This window comes from Mesoplodon densirostris, chromosome 13 (assembly GCF_025265405.1).
Source record: "Mesoplodon densirostris isolate mMesDen1 chromosome 13, mMesDen1 primary haplotype, whole genome shotgun sequence".
Classification (NCBI taxonomy): Eukaryota; Metazoa; Chordata; class Mammalia; order Artiodactyla; family Ziphiidae; genus Mesoplodon; species Mesoplodon densirostris.
Genome location: NC_082673.1, coordinates 61,669,021 through 61,693,811, shown reverse-complemented (window position 1 = coordinate 61,693,811; position 24,791 = coordinate 61,669,021). Strand labels below are relative to the sequence as shown.

At 41.7% G+C, this 24,791-nt stretch overlaps 1 protein-coding gene across 3 annotated transcripts in view; it reads left to right on the top strand.

Moving 5' to 3' along the window:
• Window positions 1-24,791, top strand: part of DPYS (dihydropyrimidinase) — a 146,779-nt gene that overhangs the window by 61,311 nt on the left and 60,677 nt on the right. The window contains exons 8-10 of one of the 3 annotated variants that reach the window (XM_060115493.1): window positions 8,608-8,815; window positions 18,268-18,389; window positions 20,024-20,111. In XM_060115493.1, coding sequence (XP_059971476.1) covers window positions 8,608-8,815; window positions 18,268-18,384 — 325 coding nt within the window. In that variant the 3' untranslated portion in view covers window positions 18,385-18,389; window positions 20,024-20,111. Of the gene's footprint in view, window positions 1-8,607; window positions 8,816-18,267; window positions 18,390-20,023; window positions 20,251-24,791 lie in introns of those variants that run through there. The other 2 variants (XM_060115494.1, XR_009534064.1) reach the window with 2 other exon arrangements.

The window sequence follows — 24,791 nt, the reverse complement described above, 5'->3', positions numbered from 1 at the left end:
TTGTCGTCCATGTAGCACCAATAGAGTTCCAAGTTATTGTCCAATTTAGATTTAATAATGTGGCTGAAGCAATTCCCATTTTCTCTTCTGTGGGAGATGGTGCAGAAGTCTGCATAGAGGATGGAAGATTGATGGGTGCAGTGAGCAGCAACTTTGCTTAGTAATGAGAATGTACTTGAAGTAGCACCGATTAGCATTTCCAGAGATGTGGTTGCTTTGCTCCCCGTTTATATAACTTGTCACGTCCAAGAAATTGACAGAAGAACTAGTCTGAAATAGACAGTTGGAACACACGTCAAAAAAATATTTTCCATCATGATCACATGGAGAATGACCAATTTCAGTTTAAGGAATTTTTAATAGCATCCTAAATCCCTTGCCACTAAACAGAAAACAGACTAAGAAACACTGGGAAGTAAGGAACGAGCTGCTTCCCATTTGTTTTCTGGTGGATGAAGAATGTTTTCACTGACTGCATGCTTTCCAAGTAGCTTCTCATAGAGCTTTCAAGGGGCAACACTGTCTAGTGGTTAAGAGCCCAACCTTTTATCTCACCTGAGCTGCATGAACTTACTAGCTGTGTAACATGGGGTGAGTTATTCACCTTTTTGTGTCTCATCATCCTTGTCTATTACATGGTGCTATTGGGAAGCTTTAAGTGGTTACTATTCCTTCATGTTGAATATACAAGATGTCATATAACACATGTAGAGAGATGAGAGAGATGAGGTATATATATATATTTTTTTTTTTCTTTTTTGCGGTATGCGGGCCTCTCACTGTTGTGGCCTCTCCCGTCGCGGAGCACAGGCTCCGGATGCGCAGGCCTATCGGCCATGGCTCACGGGCCCAGCCGCTCCGCGGCATATGGGATCCTCCCAGACCGGGGCACGAACCCGTATCCCCTGCATCGGCAGGCGGACTCTTAACCACTGCGCCACCAGGGAGGCCCAGATGAGGTATATTTTTAAAGAAACCACTAATAGACCTGATATGATTCTTTCAAACTTTTTTTTTTTTTTTTTGGTTCTCATGGCAACCTGGTAAGGATCCATCCATGCCATGGACAAAGTGGCTGAGTTGGAGGAAATATAACAAAATACCTAAACAAGTCATTTCTCTGGGGTCAGGAAGACCCACATTGTTTTAAGAAATTCTCTTCCTTTCCCCAGTGTTCCCTTTGAATGCACACGGGCAGTCTCCCGCAGGCTTTTTTGCTTCAGTGATTTTCTCATCTATAGGAGCGTGCAGCTCTTTGATAGGAAGCTATTTGCAAAGGGACAGAGTGTTTTTCTGCGGCTGTGATGTGAGTGGTATCCGAGTTATTGACAAAGTTGAAAAATAGCTTAATGTTACCTTCAAGGCTTCTGCTTTCCTGTCCGCTTGAGCCTTGGAGATGTGTATAATTGGGACTCAGTAAGACAACCTTGACACCCCTCTGCAGAGAGATGTGCCCGTTTGATACAGGCTCAAAGCGAGCTTGACAAAGAGCAGCATTTCCCTTGGGGCAGGGTGACCACGGAGAATCTGCTAATGAAGAGTTAATGGCCCAGGAACTCCAGCTTCACTTATCAGATGGGAAGGCTTTAATCATTCCTATCCTTCCTCTCACCACCAGGACAGGCCAACAGCCTAGCCATCCAGTCAGTAATTAGAGAGAAGGTATTTCTCTACTCTCCTGAGCTGACTGTCATATTGTTAAATTTGAAAAATATTTGATGATGAATCTCACAGCTCTTTGGTTTTACTTATGAGTGGAATCAGAGCACCGCCCCACATTCGCATCTGTTCTGTGGACAGATTTGGTGGAAAATAGTTTCTAGTTTCTTTTTGAGTCACAGACCTTTTGAACTGTGCCTCGGAGACATCCATGGGCTCTTCATTACAGGAATTACTCTCCAAAGGACAAGGTCTTTATCAGTCAGGGTCTTTGGTTGCAAACCATAGCAACTAACTTACACGCAGATGAGCAAAAACACACTCTGTGGGAAGGCCATGGGGTGCTCACAGACCAAAGGAATAGTCAGTGTTCCAGGCTTTGAAAGAACAGAGTCCAAGGCAGCCCTGGACAGCCTGCAGTAGGAATTGCTCTGTGTTCAGGGATGCACCCTCCAATCACTTAAAAAAAATTTTTTTTTTTTGTCATTCTACCAAAGATTCAAATTCCTGGGAAACAATGCAGTTCCCCCTCTCTTGGCAAGGGAAGAATACGGCACCATGCCTAACCATCTTGCCAGATATCTCCAATGAGGGAGAGATGTTTCTTAAAGAAAAACTGGGGGAGTGCCGAAACCAGAGGAAGGAAGAGTGTATGCCAAGGGATGGAACTACAGTGCTTGCTACACTGCATTTCTCAGACTAGGATCACGTGTGTGGCTGAAATGCACTGCAAAGCTCCATGTCACTTGCTCCAATTTATCTCACAGTGTTGCTGAACCTTAGGACGATAACATGTTAGCCCATTGACTGAATCCCTTTTAGTTAGAGCCCAGACGTGTGTTCCTGCTTTCTTCTAAGATGGTTGAAAGAAAAAGATGGATCAGGCAGGGCTCTTAGCTACAACCAAGAGAAATCTACGCTAGGTGGTTAAACAAAAGAGGAATGTATTATAAGAACTGGGTGGCTCAGAGAATCTCCAGGAGGCCCAGAAGACCAGGCTGAGAGGCTGTGTAGCCAGGACCAACGCCCCAGGCCTACCATAGGACAGTGTAGAGCCCCAGTGCTGCCCCTGGGCTCAGTTGCCATGGACCGCTTCACTGAGGCAGGGCTTGGACCCTAGTGCTAAACCCCTGTCACAGCTGGCCTGAAAAACAGGATTGATCCATCTCTACCTTCACCAACATGGGTCCTGCGGCACCTGCTTCCTGAGTCACCAGCTTGCCATGCAAAGTATGGTGCTGGGGCACCAATTTGGAGGAGGCCAGGTCACATGACTGGGCCCCAGCTGCAAAGGGGCCTGGGAAGGCATGTTCTGGCTTCTGCCTTAGAACAGAAGTCCTCTGCCTTGGAGGAAGCGTGTTCAAAGGAACAAGTATCCTTAGAAAGGCAATTGTGTGACTTTGAACTTGTGTTCATTCCACTAATGGACCACGTCTCCCATACCGCACTAGTAATGAATAGATTTTAAATACATTTTGTAATAATTTTATAAACGTTATGATGATATTGCATTCTATTTTTTGTTGAAAACAAATATTGAAAATGTACGGCAATTTTTTTAATCTTCTCATGACAGGGTTACAGATACACCAGTATGCTCAAAAAGTGGCAGTGATTCCAACCTCTCAGAGGTTCCTTCAATATCAAGCTGTATGAACCTTGGGCAAACTCTTACACAGCTGTATTTCAGCATTACCATCCAGGACATGGTGTAATAGCACTTAGCTGCGGACTTAATTGTGTTGATAATATTGGTATTGCTAAGTATTTTTAGGTATCAGTAAACAAATGTTTCATCTAACTGGATAAGATACAACTAAAAATGATAATTATAACAATGTTCCTTTATTTATTTATTTATTTATTTATTTATTACTAATGAGCTTGTACAGTTCACCAGAAATGCTAAGTACACAACAGAACTTTAGGATTGGATGTTTACATTCCATGGAAGTCAGTGTTCTATTATTTCTAAAACACTAATTATCAAGAGATCATTACAATTGATTCAGATAATGCTACAACACAGAGGAAAATGCAAGGTTTTGCCGTGGGTTGTCAGGGTCAGCTTCTAGGAACCAGAAGCTCGTCCTTCCCTTCCCTTCCCTTTCGTTTTTGTTTCATTTCCTTCCTTTTCTTTTCTATTTTCTTCTTTTCTTTTCCAGCGTTATTGAGATATGATTGACATGGGACCAGGATATGATTGACATGGGACCAGGATATTTGAGCAGAGTCTTGGGGCAGGGAGGGGGCAGATCTGAGCAGTGAGAAGGGCCCCCAGGGAAAAGGAAGACCCAGAAGTGTGGAAGTTCCTAAAGAACGGGAGACTTGCAGCTCTGTCTGGAAGGAAAAAGTTGGGTGAGGAATGACACCCTGTCACACACCTTCCAATGTGAAAATGGAAGCACATTCTTTTTGCTGCTGGTGATAATGTCGAGAATCTACATTTTGTGTTAATTTGACCTCATTGACATAATGCCTTATTATAGAGAATCACTTAGATGTTGCCTAATTGCCTTCTTTCTCTTGCTAACCCCAACGCTGAGAAAGTCAAAAAAATGACCTTTGTTTTGGCTGCGGCAGAGAAATCTGATTTGATATTTTGTTGTCACAGATCTTTTGCTTTCTTATTTATTTGTTTTTTCCTAGGCCACACAAGCACTTTAATTTGTATATTTCCTTTTGCATTTGTCCACATGCATATGTATTTTCTCACGCTTTCTGTAACTTTTTTCCATTTAAATTATATAATTACCATTTTCTTTGCTTCCCCAGTGTATTCTTATTTCTAGTCTTTCACAGAAGCCCACTATTCCATTGAGTAATCATTGGAAAATTGTTATGTTTCAGTTTTTCAATAGTTTAGATATCGTAATGGCAATTTTTGTGTATAGAACTTATTTCTTCTGTTAGATTATTTTCCTAACAGCATCTGTAACTCTTAACTTCCTGCTTGGAAAAATAAAGTTTTATGTCTTAGTGTTTTCCCTTTCTTGCCTCCCATTCTTGTATGTAAATAACCATTTTAGCATGAATTATGATGCATTTTACTTTCTCTGTATAGCAGCCTTACTAATACATCTGTCCAGACATGCTTTTATAACATTGTACAGTATAAGCCCAAGAGCTTCTACCATCAGTGTAACTGTGATATGCAGGAAAGCAGTAGCCCAGACTATGGAAGTATCACAGAGAGATTGTGATGGTCATAAAACAACACTCTAGTCTGAAGGTCTAAATCTCCTCTATGTTGTTTTCTAGATTTATTTTCTTTAAGTTTGTATCTTTCATCACCAACTCATAACTTATCATAACTCATTCTATACCTAGTAACCCTTTAACTATTTTCTTCATTTTCTTACTTTAATGACATTACTTACTATTTGATCAGTACTCTTCCCTCCTCCTTAGTGTTTGAAATTATTGCTGTTGTATTTGTATCTACCTCCTATTCATTAACCTTTTAAATGTTTCTCTCTACCAGTAAGTTGGTTCCTAAGGATACTGAAAGCTCTTTTTGTGCAGCATACACTGGCCATATGAGCCAGTGATGCCACTCATGGGAATTTACACTAAGAAAAGCGTTCACACCAAACATGTACATGAATCTTTGTAAGATCTGTATTCATAATCATCAAAAACTGGAAACAACCCAAGTGTCCTTCAGTAGGTGAATGGATAAACACTCTGTGGTGTATTCATACATTGGAATACTACTCAGCAATTAAAAAGGAATGAACTATTGATACACACAACGACTTGGATAAATCTCAAAATAGTTATGTCAGATGAAAGAAGTCAGCTTCAAAAGGCTACATACTCTATGATTCCATTTACATGACATTCTTGAAAAGAGACAGCTCAAGAGATAGAGAACAGATCAAGGATTTCCAGGAGTTATGCGTGGGGGGAGGTTGTGACTACACAGGGATGGTATGAGTTTTGGGGGGTGATGGAACTGTTCGTGTCCGGAATGTTGTGAGGATAACAAATCTATCCGGGTGTCAACACTCATAGAACTAACACTAAAAATGAAAATTTTATTGTATGTTAACTTAAAAAATATGAAAAGATTCCCGTTTCATCAAAGTAGTCCTAGGTCCTTTGACAAGTTATTTAACCTCTGTAAATCTCAATTTATTTACTTGTCAAGTGTAGAAAATACTCTCTACCTGGAAGAGGTGTTATAAAGATGAAATAGAATGTCATAAAGTATCCACCTGCCATACAGGAAGATCTTCTTTTTCTTTTCCATGCTGATATTTCTCATTGGGAGCAGATTCTTTTTCATGATTATTATTATCTGGGCTTTTTTACAGTTATTTGTCTCTTGGGGAACAGACTAGAGGGTTTCAAGCAGAAAAGTGACCTGATCTGATGTTCATTTTTAAAATATCATTTGAGCATCTTTGCGGGGGGGGTAAGGAGTGTAGGAGGGTAAGAACGGAAACATGGAGGCCAGTAAGAGGTGTTGGGGGTTGTCCAGATGAGAGATGATGGTGGCGTGGATTCAGTGGGAGCAATGGAGGGGGAGAGAAATGGGCAGGTTTGGGATTTTTTTTTTTTTTTGGAGGTAGAACCAACAGGCTTGATGATGGTTTGAGGAGTGAGGAAAGGTGGCTGGGGGTGCCATTTACTGGGATTAGAAACTCAAGGGAGGAGCAGACTCGAGTGTGTGGGCTGGAGTCGTCATGGAAAATCAAGAGTTCTGTTTGGATGTGTTAAGGAGTGGAAACCAAACAGATAATTGGGTACAGGATTCTGGAACCCAGGACAGGGTCAGCGTCGTGTCGTTCATTTCCACTGGAGGTGGCGCTCTGAGTCTCCCAGCTCCACCCCTCCAGGTTAGGGTTACAGGGGAGCTTTTAGCTGCTATTCCTCTGACCTAGCCTTGGGATTGTTAGCAAAACACTTTGCTTTAAGCCATTCCTGAGAGCAAGCACGTGTAGAAACTTCAGATTATGCTTGTATGATCCACTGCTGCCAGATTTTCTTTTTCCTTTTCCATTTAATGTGATTTAGGGAAGGGCGAACACCCAGTATTTCCACATATCCAGCTTAGAAGTCATTAGTCATATTGTGTAAGATTGAAAAGTATTAATAAACTACTGAGAATGCTGATGAATATGCAAATGCATGACAAAATGTGCTGAGATTATATTCAATATATTTTGTTATTTTTATTGTCCTCAAATTTCCAGTTTTGCCACAGACAAGGGAAAGAAATTCAAGATATAATTTTCCTTTTCAAGGTATAATTTTTTCTATGTTGAATTTTTTAAAGTTTTATTTATTTTTTTATACAGCAGGTTCTTATTAGTTATCTATTTTATACATATTAGTGTATATATGTCAATCCTAATCTCCCAATTCATCCCAGCACCACCACCCCTCCCACCCCCACTTTCTCCCCTTGGTGTCCATACGTTTGTTTTCTGCATCTGTGTCTCTATTTCTGCCTTGCAAACCGGTTCATCTGTACCATTTTTCTAGATTCCACATATATGCGTTAATATATGATATTTGTTTTTCTCTTTCTGACTTACTTCACTCTGTATAACAGTCTCTAGGTCCATCCATGTCTCTACAAATGACCCAATTTCATTCCTTTTTATGGATGAGTAATATTCCATTGTATATATGTAACACATCTTCTTTATCGTCTGTCAGTGGGCATTTAGGTTGCTTCCATGACCTGGCTATTGTAAATAGTGCTGCAGTGAACATTGGGGTGCATCTGTCTTTTGGAATTATGGTTTTCTCTGGGTATATGCCCAGTAGTGGGATAAGCATCATAAGAGACTACTACAAGCAACTCTATGCCAATAAAATGGACAACCTGGAAGAAATGGACAAATTCTTAGAAAGGTATAACTTTCTAAGACTGAACCAGGAAGAAATAGAAAATATGAATAGACCAATCACAAGTAACAAAATTGAAACTGATTAAAAATCTTCCAACAAACAAAAGTCCAGGACCAGATGACTTCACAGATGAATTCTATCAAACGTTTAGAGAAGAGCTAACACCCATCCTTATCAAACTCTTCCAAAAAATTGCAGAGGAAAGAACAAACTCCCAAACTCATTCTACAGGACCACCATCACCCTGATACCAAAACCAGACAAAGATACTACAAAAAAAGAAAATTACAGACCAATATCACTGATGAATATAGATGCAAAAATCCTCAACAAACTACTAGCAAACAGAATCCAACAACACATTAAAAGGATCATACACCATGATCAAGTGGGATTTATCCCAGGGATGCAAGGATTCTTCAGTATACGCAAATCAATCAATGCAATACACCATATTAACAACTGAAGAAGAAAAACTATATGATCATCTCAATAGATGCAGAAAAAGCTTTTAAAAAAATTCAACACCCATTTATGATAAAAACTCTCCAGAAAGTGGGCATAGAGGGAACCTACCTCAACATAATAAAGGCCATATATTATAACTACCAATTAACGATTGCATCTGGGAAGGGAGGGCCAGGGATGGAATTTGAGGGACAGGGAGGTATTGAGGAAACCTCAAACTTTGTGTCTACAAAAAGTCAAAATTCTGTAGAGTGGGGTATTGAGTCATTGTGTTCATCATACTCATCTATGTTTGAAATATTTTATAATTAATATTCTTTAAACATATACGTAAAAATAACTTAAAATTATAAGCACGAGAGACAATGCCCTTCTTCCACTCACTCCATCCTCATTAATCACCATAAAGAGTGATCTACTGGATTTTTCTCTCAGAAAATATAATTACTTTGCAATAAAATGTTAATGCTATGTTCTATTCTTAAAGTCACTTGTTCCAGTGATAAAGCTATGGCTTAATAGAGTTGCTAAATTTTCTTCTAAGTCATTCTTTTAATATTTCATATTTGTCAAATGAGCTGGTAATGATCAGGAACATCTTTGTTTTTACATCAGGACCATTTCGGCAAAAACTCATCATCAGGCTGTTAACTTCAACATCTTCGAGGGCATGGTGTGCCATGGGGTGCCCCTGGTGACTATTTCAAGAGGCAAAGTGGTGTATGAAGCTGGAGTTTTCAATGTCACAGCAGGAGACGGGAAGTTTATTCCTCGTAAACCATTTGCTGAATATATTTACAAACGGATCAAGCAGCAGGACCAGGTGAGTTGGGGCTAAGTGGGCTGTTAACACGGGCTGGATTGTTATTTGCTCCTGGATGCTGGTGATGGCGTTGTCACATACAATTGGTTAACATATTCACGTGGTGCTAGAAGAGGTTATGAACAAATACAGCTTTCAAAGAAAAAAGTCATTATTGGATGGATGCAGTTTCTTTTGAAGATTGGTGTCTATCGGGTTTCCTAATGGACCAAGTCAGGTTTTCCCAGACAAGTGTAGGGCCCCTGTGGGCCTTTTGACAATTGCTGTTAGTCAGGGTCCTCTGAGAAGCAGCCACCTAGATGGATAAAGGTGTAACTTTTTTAAACACCTGGGAGAGAAAGTGGGTGGGAGCCCGGGAAAGGCTGGGAGAGCCCTCAGCCTGCAATTCAAGTCTGGCCCCAGTGAAGGAGAGAGGGAGAAAAACAAGTGGTGGAAACATCCTAGACTACTATACAGACCAAGAAAGGTTGAGCAAGGCCTACAAGCAGCCCTTGAGCCATCTCCTGCACCTAGCCACGTGGCGTGCTGTCATTGGCTGAGAACAGCAGTGGGAGGCATGTCCTCCGACGAACAAAAGGATGGAGTTCAAACTCAACTACTGTCCCTTGAAACATCAAGCTCCTTGTAGTTGAAGGTCTGCAAGGTGTATTCTAATGACCACCAGAGCAATGGCAGAGTTTGAGGTCAAGGTAAATATGAATTGTATCTTGGCTTCCCTTTTCCTAGCTGTGTGGCCAAGAGCAAGTTTCTCTATCATCCTTGGTCTGTTTCCTCATCTGGAAAATGACAACAGTGTTTTCTCCCCAACAGATTGCAAGAGTCAAATGAGATTTTAAAACTTAAGGCACTCGTAGGAGGTCAATAAACATCAGTTGAGTCTCTTTGCTTTCCCCCTTTGATGACCAAATTTATAATAAAGGTCTCCAAGTCTTTGTTATAATCCAGTTGTTAAAAAAGAGGTGTTGGGCTTCCCTGGTGGCGTAGTGGTTGAGAGTCCGCCTGCCGATGCAGGAGACACGGGTTCGTGTCCCGGTCTGGGAGGATCCCACATGCCGCAGAGCGGCTGGGCCCATGAGCCATGGCCGCTGAGCCTGTGCGTCTGGAGCCTGTGCTCCGCAACGGGAGAGGCCACAACAGTGAGAGGCCCGCGTACAGCAAAAACAAAGGTGTTTGTTCTTTTAGTGTGTCTTGGATTTTCCAGTGTTTGCTTGTTTAGCTCATGCAGTGTTTTAAACAGTTTTAAAAATTCACTTAACTACATACAGTAATATATCAGAATTTTCAGACTAAAACCATCTAAATTGCTGGGTTTGGAGTGAGGCGGGGCACTGTGTGCCCTCAATCCCACATGGTAAGAGGAGGCCGGAGCTGGATGGCCAAGCCACACAGAGGCAGCCTTTCTGATTTTCACCTACAAGCTTCACTCATTAATGTTCCCAGCTTGGCCGTGTAGCCATTAGAATTTGTAACCCTTGGGTTAGTTCTAAGGCTTCTGTGTTTTCTTTCCATTTTAAAATATACTTCTCTTTTTCCAAAGTTCTCTGGCTGTTTTCCGATTCATTTCGTTGGGGTCTTATAGTCTCTTTGATTTCTCCTCTAATGTCTTGTGAAAATTTTTTGCTTGTGGATTCTCAGAGTTTGTTAGATAAGATTCATCCTTTTTTTTTTTTAACCACTTCCTAAAGCTTTGATTAAGTAAACAAGTGCTCTAGAATGCTTTAAATTCTCAGGATGCTACAATTCTTTATATACTGTATTTCAGTCAAAATATTTAAGGTTGCAGTTTATTTTGCTGGGAGTTAATTTGTAAATATTGACACTGACAGGTTACAGGTAGGTAGAGACTATAAGGTTTCCATGCATTTCTAAACATCACATGGTAAATAACAGCAATACTAACATTTACTGAGCATTTACTGAAGGCAAGGCACAATGCTAGGGGCTCTGTCACTGTAACAACCCTGTGAGCGAGGGAGTATTATTTTCCCCACTTTAAATATTAGGAAACTGAAGCTTCAGGAAATTAAGAAACTTGGTCATGTCACACAGCTAGTATATGGCAGGACCAAAACATAAACTCCGGTTATCTGACTACAAAAGCTATATACTTAAGCAATAAACCATGTAACATAAACCATAAAGATTGAGTTAAATGAGTTAATGGGAGATAAATTATTCTGAGCTAGGTTTGGGGAAAAAACCTAAACGAGAGGCCTTGATGGCAGCCAGTTCATTCATGCCACTTGTAGTAGTGATCCAAGGGGTGAGCAGATAAGCGTTGACTTAGAAGAGACTGTACCGACAGAACTGGGTGATGAATCATGTGACGCTTGAAGTGGATCCAGGACGAGCCTGCTCCTGGCTGTCAGTACCAGTTGGCCACCAGCAGGGACACTAGACTAACTGTCAGGAACCCCTGACAGACTGTATTTAAAGGCCTGACTTTGCCCAAGTCTTCCTCTTGTAGGGAAAATATGCCGAGATCACTGAATGACTGGCTTCATCAGTTCTCCTTTTCAAATCATTGTTGGGTATTTTATTGGCAAAATTAATGCCAACATCATTTTTTAGGAGTTCACTATCAATTTTGTGAGTTATTTTAGTTTCTCAGTATTTTCTTCTGATACCAACTTTTTAGGTATTCTAGTGCATTATTGTTTTTACAATAGCAATAAGTAATAGTTGTATTATAAGATATTGTTCTGAGCACTTACTATCTGCCAGGCAATGTATTTGGTGTAATTTATATTTATTATTTTACCTAACCTGCACAACAAGCCATGTGGGAGATATTATCATCCCCATTTTACAGAACAGAAGACTGACTCTCAGCAAGATTAAGTAACTTTCCCTGGGCTGAGCAGTAAGTAAATGTAAGAGCCAGGGTGTGTGATAAGGCCGTTCTGATTCCCGCTGTACATGAGACCTCTGTAGAGCAAGAAAAGAGAAGAAAATGGTTGTGAAACTCAAATCATGGGGAATGCATTATTTTAAAAAGTGTCGATGTGGAAAAAGTATCCAATGAAATGAATAAAATGAGGTTTGGGGACTGTGTGGAGATGTTTCAGACCGCTTTTCTCTCCATCAGGCGAAGATAATTTTATAGGAGAAAAATATTACGCTAAAGTTAACAAAAAGTTGTTAGGAATCCTAGATTTTAAATTCACATGAGGTAATTAGAGCTCTTTGGTTTTCATTTGAAATATTCAGATTTCTTTGTAAGTGAGGATAAGAGTTTGAAGGCAAGCAGGAAAGACCCATACCATTTCTCCTGCTCTCCTGTTATCCTTCCCAAGAAAATTAATCACTTACCACTCTGGACTCCAAAGCACAGATTGTAGAGACACGCCAGTGTCTGTCAGTCCCAGAACTCAGCTGGTCTCCTGGCTAGAATGTTAGTTCTTTGAGGAACTTACTTTTTTATTCCCAGTACTTCCTATGTAGTAGGCGTTTGATAAATAAGCAAATTGCAAATGGAAGGAGCAAAGACTGTAGTTTCATAGGTCATAGAAAGGACTTGAAATAAATTTACACAGAAGATTGCCTCTTGCCTCGTCCCAAACAGTGGGGTTGTCTGTGAACTTGATTCTTATCCACGATTTTATTACTTAGTGAAACTTGGCATCATGCTGTGCAACTATCACTGTTAAAGGATATTGTGAGGAATTTCAAAGGAGAGAAATGACATTTTAATGCAATTTGACAGCTTCAGGGAATTGTTACTTTATTTTAACATTTAAACAGGGGATCCTTAAGGGGAAAAATTTAAATCAGAAGATGAAACATCAAAATTTATTTGATATATGTTACCTAATAAAATACATATTTCAGTTCAGTATAAAAAGTCACTTAAGGAAGAGTGTTGGGGAATTCAGGAAAGAAAAATAAAAGAGGAAGGAAAAAAAGTACATGGTCCCTCGGTATCCATAGGGTTTGGTGCTCAGTATCTGCAGATACCAAAATCCACAGCTGCTCAAGTCCCTTATACTGTTGGCCCTCTCTATCCGTGTATTCAACCAACTGTGCACATGGAGGACCACTGTAACAGCAACTTGGGTGTTCAAGTACATTTTGAAAGAAGAAAATCAACTTACATACTATTCATTCTTTACCAAAAAAAAAAACACAAAACCTTTTTAAACTCAAATGGTTTATTATTCCTAGAATTTTTGTGTGTTTAGAGTATTATAATTTTTACCAAAATTTGGAAGCATAGATATTCTTCAAGTCATCCCTTTTTCTCTTTTTTCAGTAATAAGCAACCCAATCTATTTTGGAAAATTAGGGTCACATTGCATTTTCTAGAGAAGCAGGGGTAACGTCATGGAGTAATGCATGGTTTCAGAATACTGCGCCAAAGCTTTTAAACTGGCTTGTGCCTTTGCAACCATAAGCATAATTTGCCTTTTAGATAAGATAAAATTAAATGGATGGCTGATCTAGTCCTTGAAATGGGTGTTCTCCATTTCCGAAGTAACAGTTTATCAATGTCTTTCTCAATGTGGTAGCTCAGAGAAAATAATTTCATATCATCAGCTGCCATGTAATTCTAATATCCTCGGATTGATTGCTAGTAATTGCAAAAGGTGATACATATGTTGGAGCCAGCTCATTTTGGCTTATGAGAGACACTTGTATGTATCCCTTCCCGACTCCTCATTCAGTGATGTCAGTAGCTTGAAATCAGCCATGGTGAGAGCATTTACACAACAGAAATAGGCAAGTGCTATAAATCAGGGCTTTGGGAGTGGTGAGAAAAGGGGAAGGTGGGTTGTCAACATTTACCAGTACATCACTGTATACAGGGACTTTGTAAGTACTCTCTTTCCATGTTTTACCTAACCATTCAATGTTCATCCAGTAAATACTTATTGATGACCAATTATGTGCTCACATTGTTCTTGAGAAATAGCTCACAGGGTATTTTGAGGATTAAATGGAAACATTTGGTGGATTGTAAAATATTATCAAAATGCAAATTTTCATTGTCATAGATCACCTCTGTTGAATCTAGTGATTCATAGTCCCCTGGAGAGCTCAGTCCTGTGAGGACCTCTAAGAACCTTGAAGTTCACCAGGTACTGAATACCTACCTGTAAATTCACCAGCCAGGCATGGATTTCATTCTCAGGGAGTCGCTGCTCATTTGGACTGTTTGGTGTTACGTCAGTGTCTGCTGTTTGGTATTTGGAAGTTCTGTTGTCTTTATCACTGTTTTAGTATCTTAGCCTCCATGATCAACATTGTATTAGTGACTTCTTGGGGTTCAGGATTCTTGTCTATGGTCTTAAAAATCTCAGAAAAATCTAGCATCCTAGCGTTTTACTCTCTGCAGACAATACAGGTAAATTTTCTATCAATTTTAAGCTTCTTCTTTTCCCTGATCAGCTAACCAAAAACATTTCTGCAATCATGCGGGTATAGGGATTGCAATTAATATTTATTCAGAGCACTTCATATTGCGATATAATTCTCATTTTTGTCTACAAACTCATCACAGTGACAATCATCATTAAATACTATGAACTCAAATTGAACTCCCATCTACCTAAGTAAACCACCAGCACCCTGCTGGGTGAGGTCCCATCCATGTTTCCTGTATTACTTAGGATAGCCTCTCACAGTGTTTTACCCTCAAACCTTTCTATTTGATTGTGAACCCATCAAGATGGGAAGAACTGCTGGCGGGGTGTGATCATCTAATTTTGGCCAGCCTGTACTGGGGGAAAAAATGTCACCACCCAGATCAGTCTTCCGAAGGTGTGCACTCAGGATCCTAGTCCCTTTTAGGTGCTCCTTAAGAAAGCTTTCAAGAGATTTTAGATAATGCTACCCTCAGGTGATTCTACTGCCCAATATAATCTAAAAAGTTCTAAAAAGTCCTACAGTCAAGAAATCTTTCATTTAACAAATGTTTGTTAAACACCAGATACAATTCCATATTCCAGGTGCTGGGGGTACAGGTGTAACTAAGACAGTAGTCCCTGGGCTCAAAGAGCTTTAATCCTACTTCTCTTTCAACTCTAGTTTGTGGTGCTTAAGTTCTAGTTCTGTTTGAGATGCTAATTACACCTCCCTGTGAAGAGGTCAGTTAGCCACTTGGATAAAGGAGTCCGGAAATTGGGAGGCATTGGGGCTGGACATAAAATTTAGGAATCCTGGCATCTACATTTATTTAAAAACACAAGTCTGAGGCCACCGGAGAGACTGTAGACAGAGAAGAAAGGGGACTTGAGAAAGAGCTCTGGGGCTGCCAACCTTCAGAGGCTGAGGAGAGGTGGAGGGGAGGAGCCAGCAAAGGAGCCTGAGAAAAGCTGACCAGTGAGATCAGAAGAAAACTAGGAGAACACGAAGAAGAGAAGAGACCTGCTTACTTAGTTCAACCCAGAACCCTCTGATACCTCATCCTGGTCTTTCTGTGAGCTTTATGCTACATTAATGTCCTCTAAGAAGTAGGTATGCAGGGACTTCCCTGGTGGCACAGTGGTTAGGAATCCACCTGCCAATGCAGGGGACACGGGTTCGAGCCCTGGTCCGGGAAGATCCCACATGCCGCGGAGCAACTAAGCCCGTGCGCCACAACTGCTGAGGCTGCGCTCTAGAGTCCACGAGCCACAACTACTGAGCCTGTGAGCCACAACTACTGAAGCCCCTGCGCCTAGAGCCCGTGCTCCTCAACAAGAGAAGCCACCGCAATGAGAAGCCTGCGCACTGCAACGAAGAGTAACCCCTTCTCGCCGCAACTAGAGAAAGTCTGTGCACAGCAACGAAGACCCAACGTAGCCAAAAATAAATAAATAAATAAATAAGAAAGAAATGGGTATGCATTTAGTTGGGAGACTCATGATGGTGTCCCTGTCATCACTGTACTCATCCTGGATACCTGGGAAAGAAGCCCACTTTGGACCCAACCACTAGGATAACCTCTGAGCATTATGCACTGGTTGCACCAGATGCTGATGCCCATGTCAGGGCTGGGCACATCACACCTGAGATGGAGATTTGCCATTTGCCACTAGAGAGAAGCCACGTGACTACTTTTCCTGAGAGCTGCAGGGTAAGTCTGCTTAGAAAACATGGGCAGCCGAAGTCTGGAATAATGCAGGGAAGGCTTAACGTCCTGCAGAACGAGTGCCGTCACCTTTCCATTTCGTCACAGTCAACATCTATTGAGGTTCTAAAATGTATATAGAGTACAATGCCACGGGCAATAGACAGTACAAAGATGGACAAGACCTGGGTCTAGCATTAAAGAGCTTATGTAACCACATCTAAGGATAAGAAAAGATTCAAAGGTTGAAAGTACTGCAAGGCTTGAGACCAGAACTTAGATTGTCTGATTCCTGTCAACTTGTCTATAAAGGGGAAGACTGTGAAGTGTGGAGCAGCAGAAGCCTCCCCAGAGAGGGCCAGTCTGTGTCTGAGGTTGCCGTGTGGGCAGGAGTGGTTGACAGCCCACAGCCATCCTGGCGAGAAATTGGTCCCTGCCCGTCCCGAGCCTCAGCAGCAGATGAAGAGGAAGGCTGTGTGCATGTGAGACCTGGCCAGTCAGGTCAGAGACATTTGACGGTCAGTGTGACCAGAGTGACCAGCCAGGCTAAGAGGGGCCTTGTGGCATTGCTAGTACAGTGACTGAGCAGCCGGAAAGGGATTCTTAGACAAGTGCAAAGGGCAAGTGCAACCTGGGGAGCAGATCATTGGTGAAGCAGAACAAAAGAGGATGAGGGAAACTGAGCTCTGGCCAGGATAACTGATACAGAGAGGAGAGGAGCTCAACCGGGGATCTCCTTCCCACCAACATCCTTCCCTTTACGCTCTCAGAAGTGTCCCAGTTTGGATGATAAATTATATGGTCACCTTAGGCTTAAGTACATACATATAGTTGGGCTTGAAAAATAAACCAGGAGAAGAAAAAACATGGAGACTAAAGACCTGAAATGGGGGATGTGGTCAGAGAGTGGGGTATTAAATTAATTGAAAGTTTCAGGTGTGGATTGGCTCCAGGTAACTACAGTGTCCAGGGGCTGGGTGGCAGCCACGGGAAGCTGGTGCTTCATTACCCCGTGTCGATGTTCAAGGTGATGGCAGGATCCAGGGTGAAGGGAAGGACTGAGTCGATAGCGATCCAACATGCAAGTCCAGCAAAGCATCCAACCAGACACAGGAAGTGGACAGAGGCTTGGACTTGTGCACAGAGGGCAGGGGTCTTCCTAGTCAGTAAGTGATGCGTGTGCTTCAAATCCCACTGTAGGGACGTGGTCTCTGTCCTGTTCTCTGCTTTATCCTCTGTGCCTGGCAAAATATCTGGGGCTCGTGTATGCTCAGTAAATATCTACTGAATGAATGAAGGAAATGCTTTGTATCTGGGAAATCTCATGTGCCTGTGAGGTTTTATTCCTTGCATTTCATACACGAGTGAGTAGGCTCAGAGGAGCTTATTAACTCGCCAGTCTCCTACAGCCAGTAAATGGCAAAGCTAGAATTCAAACTTAGACCTACCTTTCTCCAAAGCCCACACAGTTGATCGCTACAATATATTAGTTTTGGTGGTCAAAATAAGACAGATGTACACAAACGTACACACACACACACATTTACTTTTTAAGAGCCTTTATATGCAAGGCATTATTCTAAATGCTTTACATATATTTAATCCTCACACACCCCCTATAAATTAGGAACTATTACGATCCCCAGTTTACAGCTGAAGCACAGTTTTAAGTAACATGCCCAGGCAAGCTGGTTCCAGAGCCCATGCCCTTAATCACTGTGGTTTACAGTTACTTGACTTGCCAGTGAATTTGTGTCCACACTGACAAACAGTAGGATTTAGTTCTTCTGAATCCCTTTGTTTAGAAAGTCCTGATTTCAAAAGTCTGCTCAAGCACTGAATTAACTCTAGCTGAATCCAGGGTTCTGCTACACAGTTGGCCACCAAAGAGGTATAGTCCCACATGGGAGATTTCTATGGAAGGCTTGTTACAAGCGGGGACTATCAGGAAAATGAGGAAACACACACACAGATTGCTAGAATCTGAAACAAAAAGCTGAAAGTGTTAGGAGACATACAACAAAGCACTCTGGGAATATAGACACCCAGAATTGAAACTACAAGAAAAAAAGGTAGAATGTTGGAAAAGCCTGTAAGGTGGTTATAGAACAGAATGTGTGAGGATATGGCAGAGGCCCCAGGGAAAGTTGCGGTGGAAGGAATGATTGTTAGGAAGTGTTCCCTGGGCCTTTGTCTGATGCAGGTCAACCCCAGTGAAAGAGTGGGGCAGTGCCGGTACCCGAGGCCGCCGGGAATTTCTGTGAAAGGGCAGGGCGTGGGAGGCACGTGATAAATCCACGAGACTCATGTTTGGTCTCACAGTTCACTTAGGGAGCAGAACTTAGCTTTGAATTCAAGAAGCCAGTAAGCCGCAAGAGAAAAATGAAATGTTCTGTTTCAGACTTGCACACCTACCCCCGTGGAGCGTGAACCCTATAAGGGAGAAGTCATCACACTGAAATCCAGAGGGACAGAAGAAGACTCCACACATGGGACCAGGAAGCAGGCCCACTCCTGAACCAGGTGCTGTCAACAAGGGATAGTGGGCAGAGAAAGTTCTCCTCCCTGAAGGCATAGGAAATTAGCATATCTCTTTCTTCCTAAGTGCTTAAAGAGTCCACGGTCAAGGTCAAAGACTTCAAAGTGACCTAAGACTCAAAGACAGTTCAGCCAAAGGGCCGGCTGATAAAAGACCTCTTGACGGGGAACACTTGGAAGAGCCCTCCAGGTTGAAGAAGGCCTTGGGCTAGCTGGAGGTTTATTCTCTGAGACGAGACTGTTAGGAAACATCGCGCAGAGGCCTAGAGAATCAAGTATGAGCAAGAGGCTGGTAACACAGAGGGAGGCTGTTATTGAGGAACGTTGACACTACTTAAAAGTGAGAGTGCAGGGCCTCCCTGGTGGCGCAGTGGTTAAGAGTCCGCCTGCCGATGCAGGGGATACGGGTTCGTGCCCCGGTCTGGGAGGATCCCATATGCCGCGGAGCGGCTGGGCCCGTGAGCCATGGCCGCTGGGCCTGCGCATCCGGAGCCTGTGCTCCGCAACGGGAGAGGCCACAACAGTGAGAGGCCCGCATACAGCAAAAAGAAAAAAAAAAAAAAAAAAAAAAAAGTGAGAGTGCAAGTTTATAGTCAAAATGTATAAACCGATTAGGGCTTTATCTGGAAGAAATGAATCTATGTATTGTAAAGGCAACCATATTCTAGAACTTAGAATGGAATGAAAAATGAATCGTTGCTTTGGGTATAATTTTTCAGGAAAATTATTTGATAGCTTATTTCACACAGTTTTAGAATAATATAGATACGGTCATTTAAAAAACATTTGAGTGCTTCATCAGTTTTCTCTTAGTCTTTTGACATTCAAATCTTTCTTTTTGAAGCACGTGTTATCATCATCCTTGTCAATTTTCTTTTTCTTTTTCTGGGTTTTTTTTTTTTTTTTTTTTTTTTCCCCTCCAGTTGTCTTCTGGTCCTGCTCTGCCAGGTACCTATTTCACCATGGCTTTCCTGTGATTTAAACATTTCTCTAACATCATTCCCACTGACTTCATGAAATCTACATGTTTTGCCAGTTTTGCAATTTCACTAGCCTCTATGGCTTTGTTTTTTCTTTTTAATGTGTGATACATATTCAGATGTTTCAGCATGTAGCAATCAGCAAAAGATTACAGAGGAGGTTGACAAGATGGACAGGGAGAGATGTTTGTGTTAATTAGGGACACTGTCTGTCAAAGGACTCGTTTTATACAAACCCAGTTAGGCATTGCAGGTTTTTACATTATGATAACCTATGCTTCCTCACATAAACCCTAAGACTTGTATAATGGGGCCCTGTGTACTCCCAGCTGTGTTCTCTTTCATTATTGAATGCTGTTAAGTTTTTAGTAATGCTGTACAGCCAGCAGTTCCAGCTTTGTTGTCATTTCCTGACTATTGGAACTCTTTTTCCAGTCCAGGAAGGTTGTGTTAAAAATCCAGAGGAAGATTAGCAAGAGGAAGAAATTTTATTGAATGCTGTAACATGCTATTACCAGCATTTGTAGGAGTGGGATTAATGTTTACTTTGATTATAGGATTTCTTGGGGGTCAGGCTTGGGTTCTGCATCTCTTTGTGAGGGAGAATGTTACACTGGGTTCCTTTTATTCTGTTCAAAGGTAAAATCAGAGAAAAGGATGCTGCTGTTCCCATCCCAGTTAAACGTTGTCAGCCCGTGGAGAAGCAGGCCTTATTTCAACTCCCCGAGATCCTTTTGAAAAAATAATCGCTCTAGGCTTCTTTGATTTCCTTTCAGAGCAATTGCCGTCTTTCTTACTGTGACTTTGTTGCTGTGTAAGATTGAAGATATAAATGAATATTATTGTAATCGAAAGTCTGTGTGAAAATTCACTGATGATACTTTAAAATGTCATCTTTGCTTGCACCAGATTTCTTACTTTGAATTTTTAAAAATCACTTTCTTGTTTAAAGTTTTTTAATGGCTACATTTGGTTAAAAATAGTTAACTCTGTGATTTTACATTCTATTGTAATTTGTAAACATTTAGATCTTTATTGTAATTAATAAACATTTAGATCTTCATTTTATATCCTGTTATCTGAGTTATGTGTGTCTTCTTTTAACTAGTGGGATTGGGAGTCTGGGAGGTTGGTTTTGATTCAGAATTTCCTGAGAGACATCTGCTTCCGAACTCCTGGAAATCCGGTCCCTCAGCAAACCCCATGTAATCAAACTGGATACTCAACCTTAGAATAACTCCAAGGCAAATTATCCAATTACACTGATGAATGCAGGATTTGAGGGAATTAAATGGAGTCAACGTGGCTGAAAGATGCTGCAGTGATACCTTCCGGCCCCTATGCTTCCTGGTCTGTGCTCTGATCCTCCTGTGTGTGCAGAGAAGCTGAGTTTATATATTCCTTCTCTTGGGTAACTAGGCCAAGAGGGATTTTAAAAACATGCAGTAAAATCAGGGCAATTATATTCTCACTGCAGACACATCTGCCCTGACTTACTCACTTAGATCTGGGGTGTAGTCACACTTTTGACAAAGGATCGTAGGAATCTAGTTTACTCAGTTGTGATTCGTTTTGAACACACAGTAAAAAGGATGATGAAATACATCTCGGAAGAATCACAGGTCTCTTTTCTCAGGTAAGAGATACCTTAAAATACGACTTTTTAGGCTCAGCGGCCATGGCTCACGGGCCCAGCCGCTCCGCGGCATATGGGATCCTCCCAGACCGGGGCACGAACCTGTATCCCCTGCATCGGCAGGCGGACTCTCAACCACTTGCGCCACCAGGGAGGCCCAAAATACGACTTTTCTCCTCCACTTTGGTTGATGAAAAAATTCAACGATAAGAAGACTGAACCCTCTGAAAAAATTCAACAATAAGATGACTGAATCCTCTGAAAAGAAAGAATGAAATTACTTTTTTAACTAGAAGCCAATTTTCACTCATCATTTGGAATTCAGCTTAAATATCACCCTCTCTCAGAGGCTTCCCCAGACCCAACACCATAGGGTTAAGTCCCACTTTCTGTTCCTCCATATCAAGGCCACCACGTACCCTGTCACAGCACCACACCCCACTGTACTATATCTACCTGCTTTACTTGTTGGCCTCCCCCAGGAAACTGAAAGCTCGTTCAGGGCAGGGCTGTCTGGTCCACTGTTACTTCCTCAGCATCTACCAGAGCACCAACTGATGGGCATTCAATGGATAATTATCAGAGGACATGAAGGAGTTCCTGCTAAGTTCCTGAATTGATACTGATGAACTAAGTGAGAACTTTCAACAAAATAAGGATAAATTTTGTGGAGTATTTTAGTGTAAAGGGGCTTTAAATGAAGAATACTGATTCATTATCTAGTATTTGATGGACCTCTTTGGGAGAATGAAATAGCCTCAGGATTCTACATGAACAAAATCATTTGAAATGAATGTGGGGATCCCTTTGTTGCTTTCCTTAGGCTTTGTCATGGAAATGTTTGTAGAAACATAGTTCTAAATAAGTGATGTAAGGCAATGGAAAAACATGATTCGAGCTATTAACATTTAATAGCTTGTTTTTCAGGATTGCCTCTGGTATACAAAGTAAGGGTCCCTTTGTCCCTAAACAATTGCATTCTCAAGGTCTGTCCAAAGACTAGATGGAATTAGTAGCTTTTTTTTTTTTTTTTTTTGTAAATATTCACTCCTTCCTCTGATGGGCAGTATGATGTACTGGGAAAAAAAGTGTGGGATCTAAACTTCTATTTCCTATTTAACAATTCTTAAAATTAAAATACATTAAACAATTCTTAAAATTAAAAAACAATTCTTAAAATTAAAATACATTATGAATTTATCAAAACATACCAAAAGCAAAAAAATTAACATAATCACACTTATATACCTATTATCCCGTTTAAGAAAGAAAACTTTACCAGTACAGCTGAAGAGCCCTGTGTGCTTCTCTATTCATTTCCCCTTCCTCCCACAAGGTAACCAGTGTCTGGAATCTGGTGTTTTATTCCCATGTACAATACATCTTTTATATATTTGCTATATGTGTACATATCTCTAAGCATTGTTTCGTAGTGCTTAAATCTCATAAAAGCATTATATAGTATGTGTTGGTTTTTTCTTTGTTTGTTGGTATGTATTCTCTGGTTTCTGCTTTTATGCAGTCAACATGTTTGGGAGTTATTGTTTTGCTAGGTCTAGCTCTAGTTATCCATTTTATTGCTATACAGTATTTCCTCGTATGACCACACCATAATCTATTTACCCATGTTCCTGTTGATAGACATTTAGGTTGTTTCCATTATCATAAACAACACTGCCTTAAGTGTTTTTGCACCTATTTCCTTGTGCTCACTGAGTGCTTCCCTAACATGTACGTCTTGAGTGAAGGAGGGTGGAACTGATGGGTCCGAAGGTGGGTGCATTCTCCCCTTAGATACTGGCAAATTCTTCTCCAAAGTGGAAACATACACCCTCCATAACAGAGTGTAAGAGTTTCTGTTGCTCCAGATTCTCACCAACATTAGATATTGTCCAACTTACTGACTTTGCTAATTTGATTCTTGTCAAAGTTATCGGAGTTTTAATTTGCATTTTCTTGAGCGCTAATGAAGTTGAGCTCCTTTTTATCATGCAGTTTAATTGATCTTACTAAGCATCAGTGTCTTCATTTATAAGATGAGAATAATAGTATCTTCCTAATGCACAAGGGTGCTGTGAGGGTTACAAAGCCCATACTGTGTGGTCAGCACAGGCTAGCTAGGATTACTGCTAATAGTGTCATGATGAAATAATAAACAGTGTGCTGCCCAGAGACTGCCGAAGTCTTGCCTGTTCTCCTTCTGTGGGAAAGCTCACCAGGCTTGGTAATGCCAGCTCCTTTGGCAACTGGAGGAGCATGGAAGCCAAGACCGGAAGGGCGGAGTGAGAGCAGGCACAGGGTGAGGGACTAGCACAGGCCTGGGGAGGGCTCAGTGGGCATGGTGGCCCTGGGTCCTGGCACATGTGAGCAGTCAGCAGGGGCACGAGCAGAAATATGGGGGATGAGCAGAGCCTGGCTCTCAAGTGATGCCTGTAGATCCAGCAGGTCCCAATGTCAGCATCTGCCAGCTACACCTGGGACCCTCTTCTCTCAGTGTTTTCTCTCCCCTCTGCCTGCCCACTGGAGAGGAGACAGCATCTTGTGGGGGAAAGAGTGTCGGCCTGTCGCTGCCTTTAAAGTCACAAAGCTGGATTTGAACCAGGTGATCTAGATGCTTGACCTTCCTGAGCCTGTTTCCCCATTGGTAAGGTTGGAACAATTAATAATACTTCCTTGGGGCTTCCCTGGTGGCGCGGTGGTTGAGAGTCCGCCTGCCGATGCAGGGGACACGGGTTCGTGCCCCGATCCCGGAAGATCCCACATGCCGCGGAGCGGCTGGGCCCGCGAGCCATGGCCGCGGAGCCTGTGTGTCCGGAGCCTGTGCTCCGCAACGGGAGAGGCCACAGCAGTGAGAGGCCCGCGTACAGCAAAAAAAAAAAAAAAAAAAAAAAAAAAAAAAATAATACTTCCTTGGCAGGGAAGAGGCAAAAAGATTAACTGAGATGATATGGAAGGTCAGATTCATCCTTTTCTCGTGGCCCTCCCCTACACTTGCTTTTTTTTTGTGGCATGTGGGATCTTCCTGGATCGGGGCACGAACCTGTGTCCCCTGCCTTGGCAGGCAGACTCTCAACCACTGCACCACCAGGGAAGCCCTGCATTTACTCTTTTTTTGCCTTCTTTCTCACTTACCTACTATCGAACCCCCTGAAGGCACCAGTAGATTCATTAGATTTCTTTGTGTCAAACCTACTCTCTCCCTCTCCTTTTTTTTTTTTTTTACTTGTTGACAGTTTGCTTTATTTATTTATTTATTTATTTATTTATTTATTTATTTATTTATTTTATTTATTTATGGCTGTGTTGGCTCTTCGTTTCTGTGCGAGGGCTTTCTCTAGTTGTGGCAAGCGGGGGCCACTCTTCATCGCGGTGCTTGGGACTCTCACTATCGCGGCCTCTCTTGTTGTGGAGCACAGGCTCCAGACACGCAGGCTCAGTAGTTGTGGCACACGGGCTTAGTTGCTCAGTGGCATGTGGGATCCTCCCAGACCAGGGCTCGAACCCGTGTCCCCTGCATTAGCAGGCAGATTCTCAACCAGTGCGCCACCAGGGAAGCCCCCCTTTCCTTCTTTTTGGAGAATATCTGCGGACACGTTAAAAGGAAATAAAGGCAGTGGAGCTATCATTTATTAAACACCTACTGTTTATAGAACACAAACCAAACCCCTCAGTTTTGGCTGCCACTGTCCTTCAATACTACAGTGAGTAACACAAAGAAGTGCTCAACGAATTCATCTTGGGAAGAGAAGACAAAGAAGATTATGGTGATGG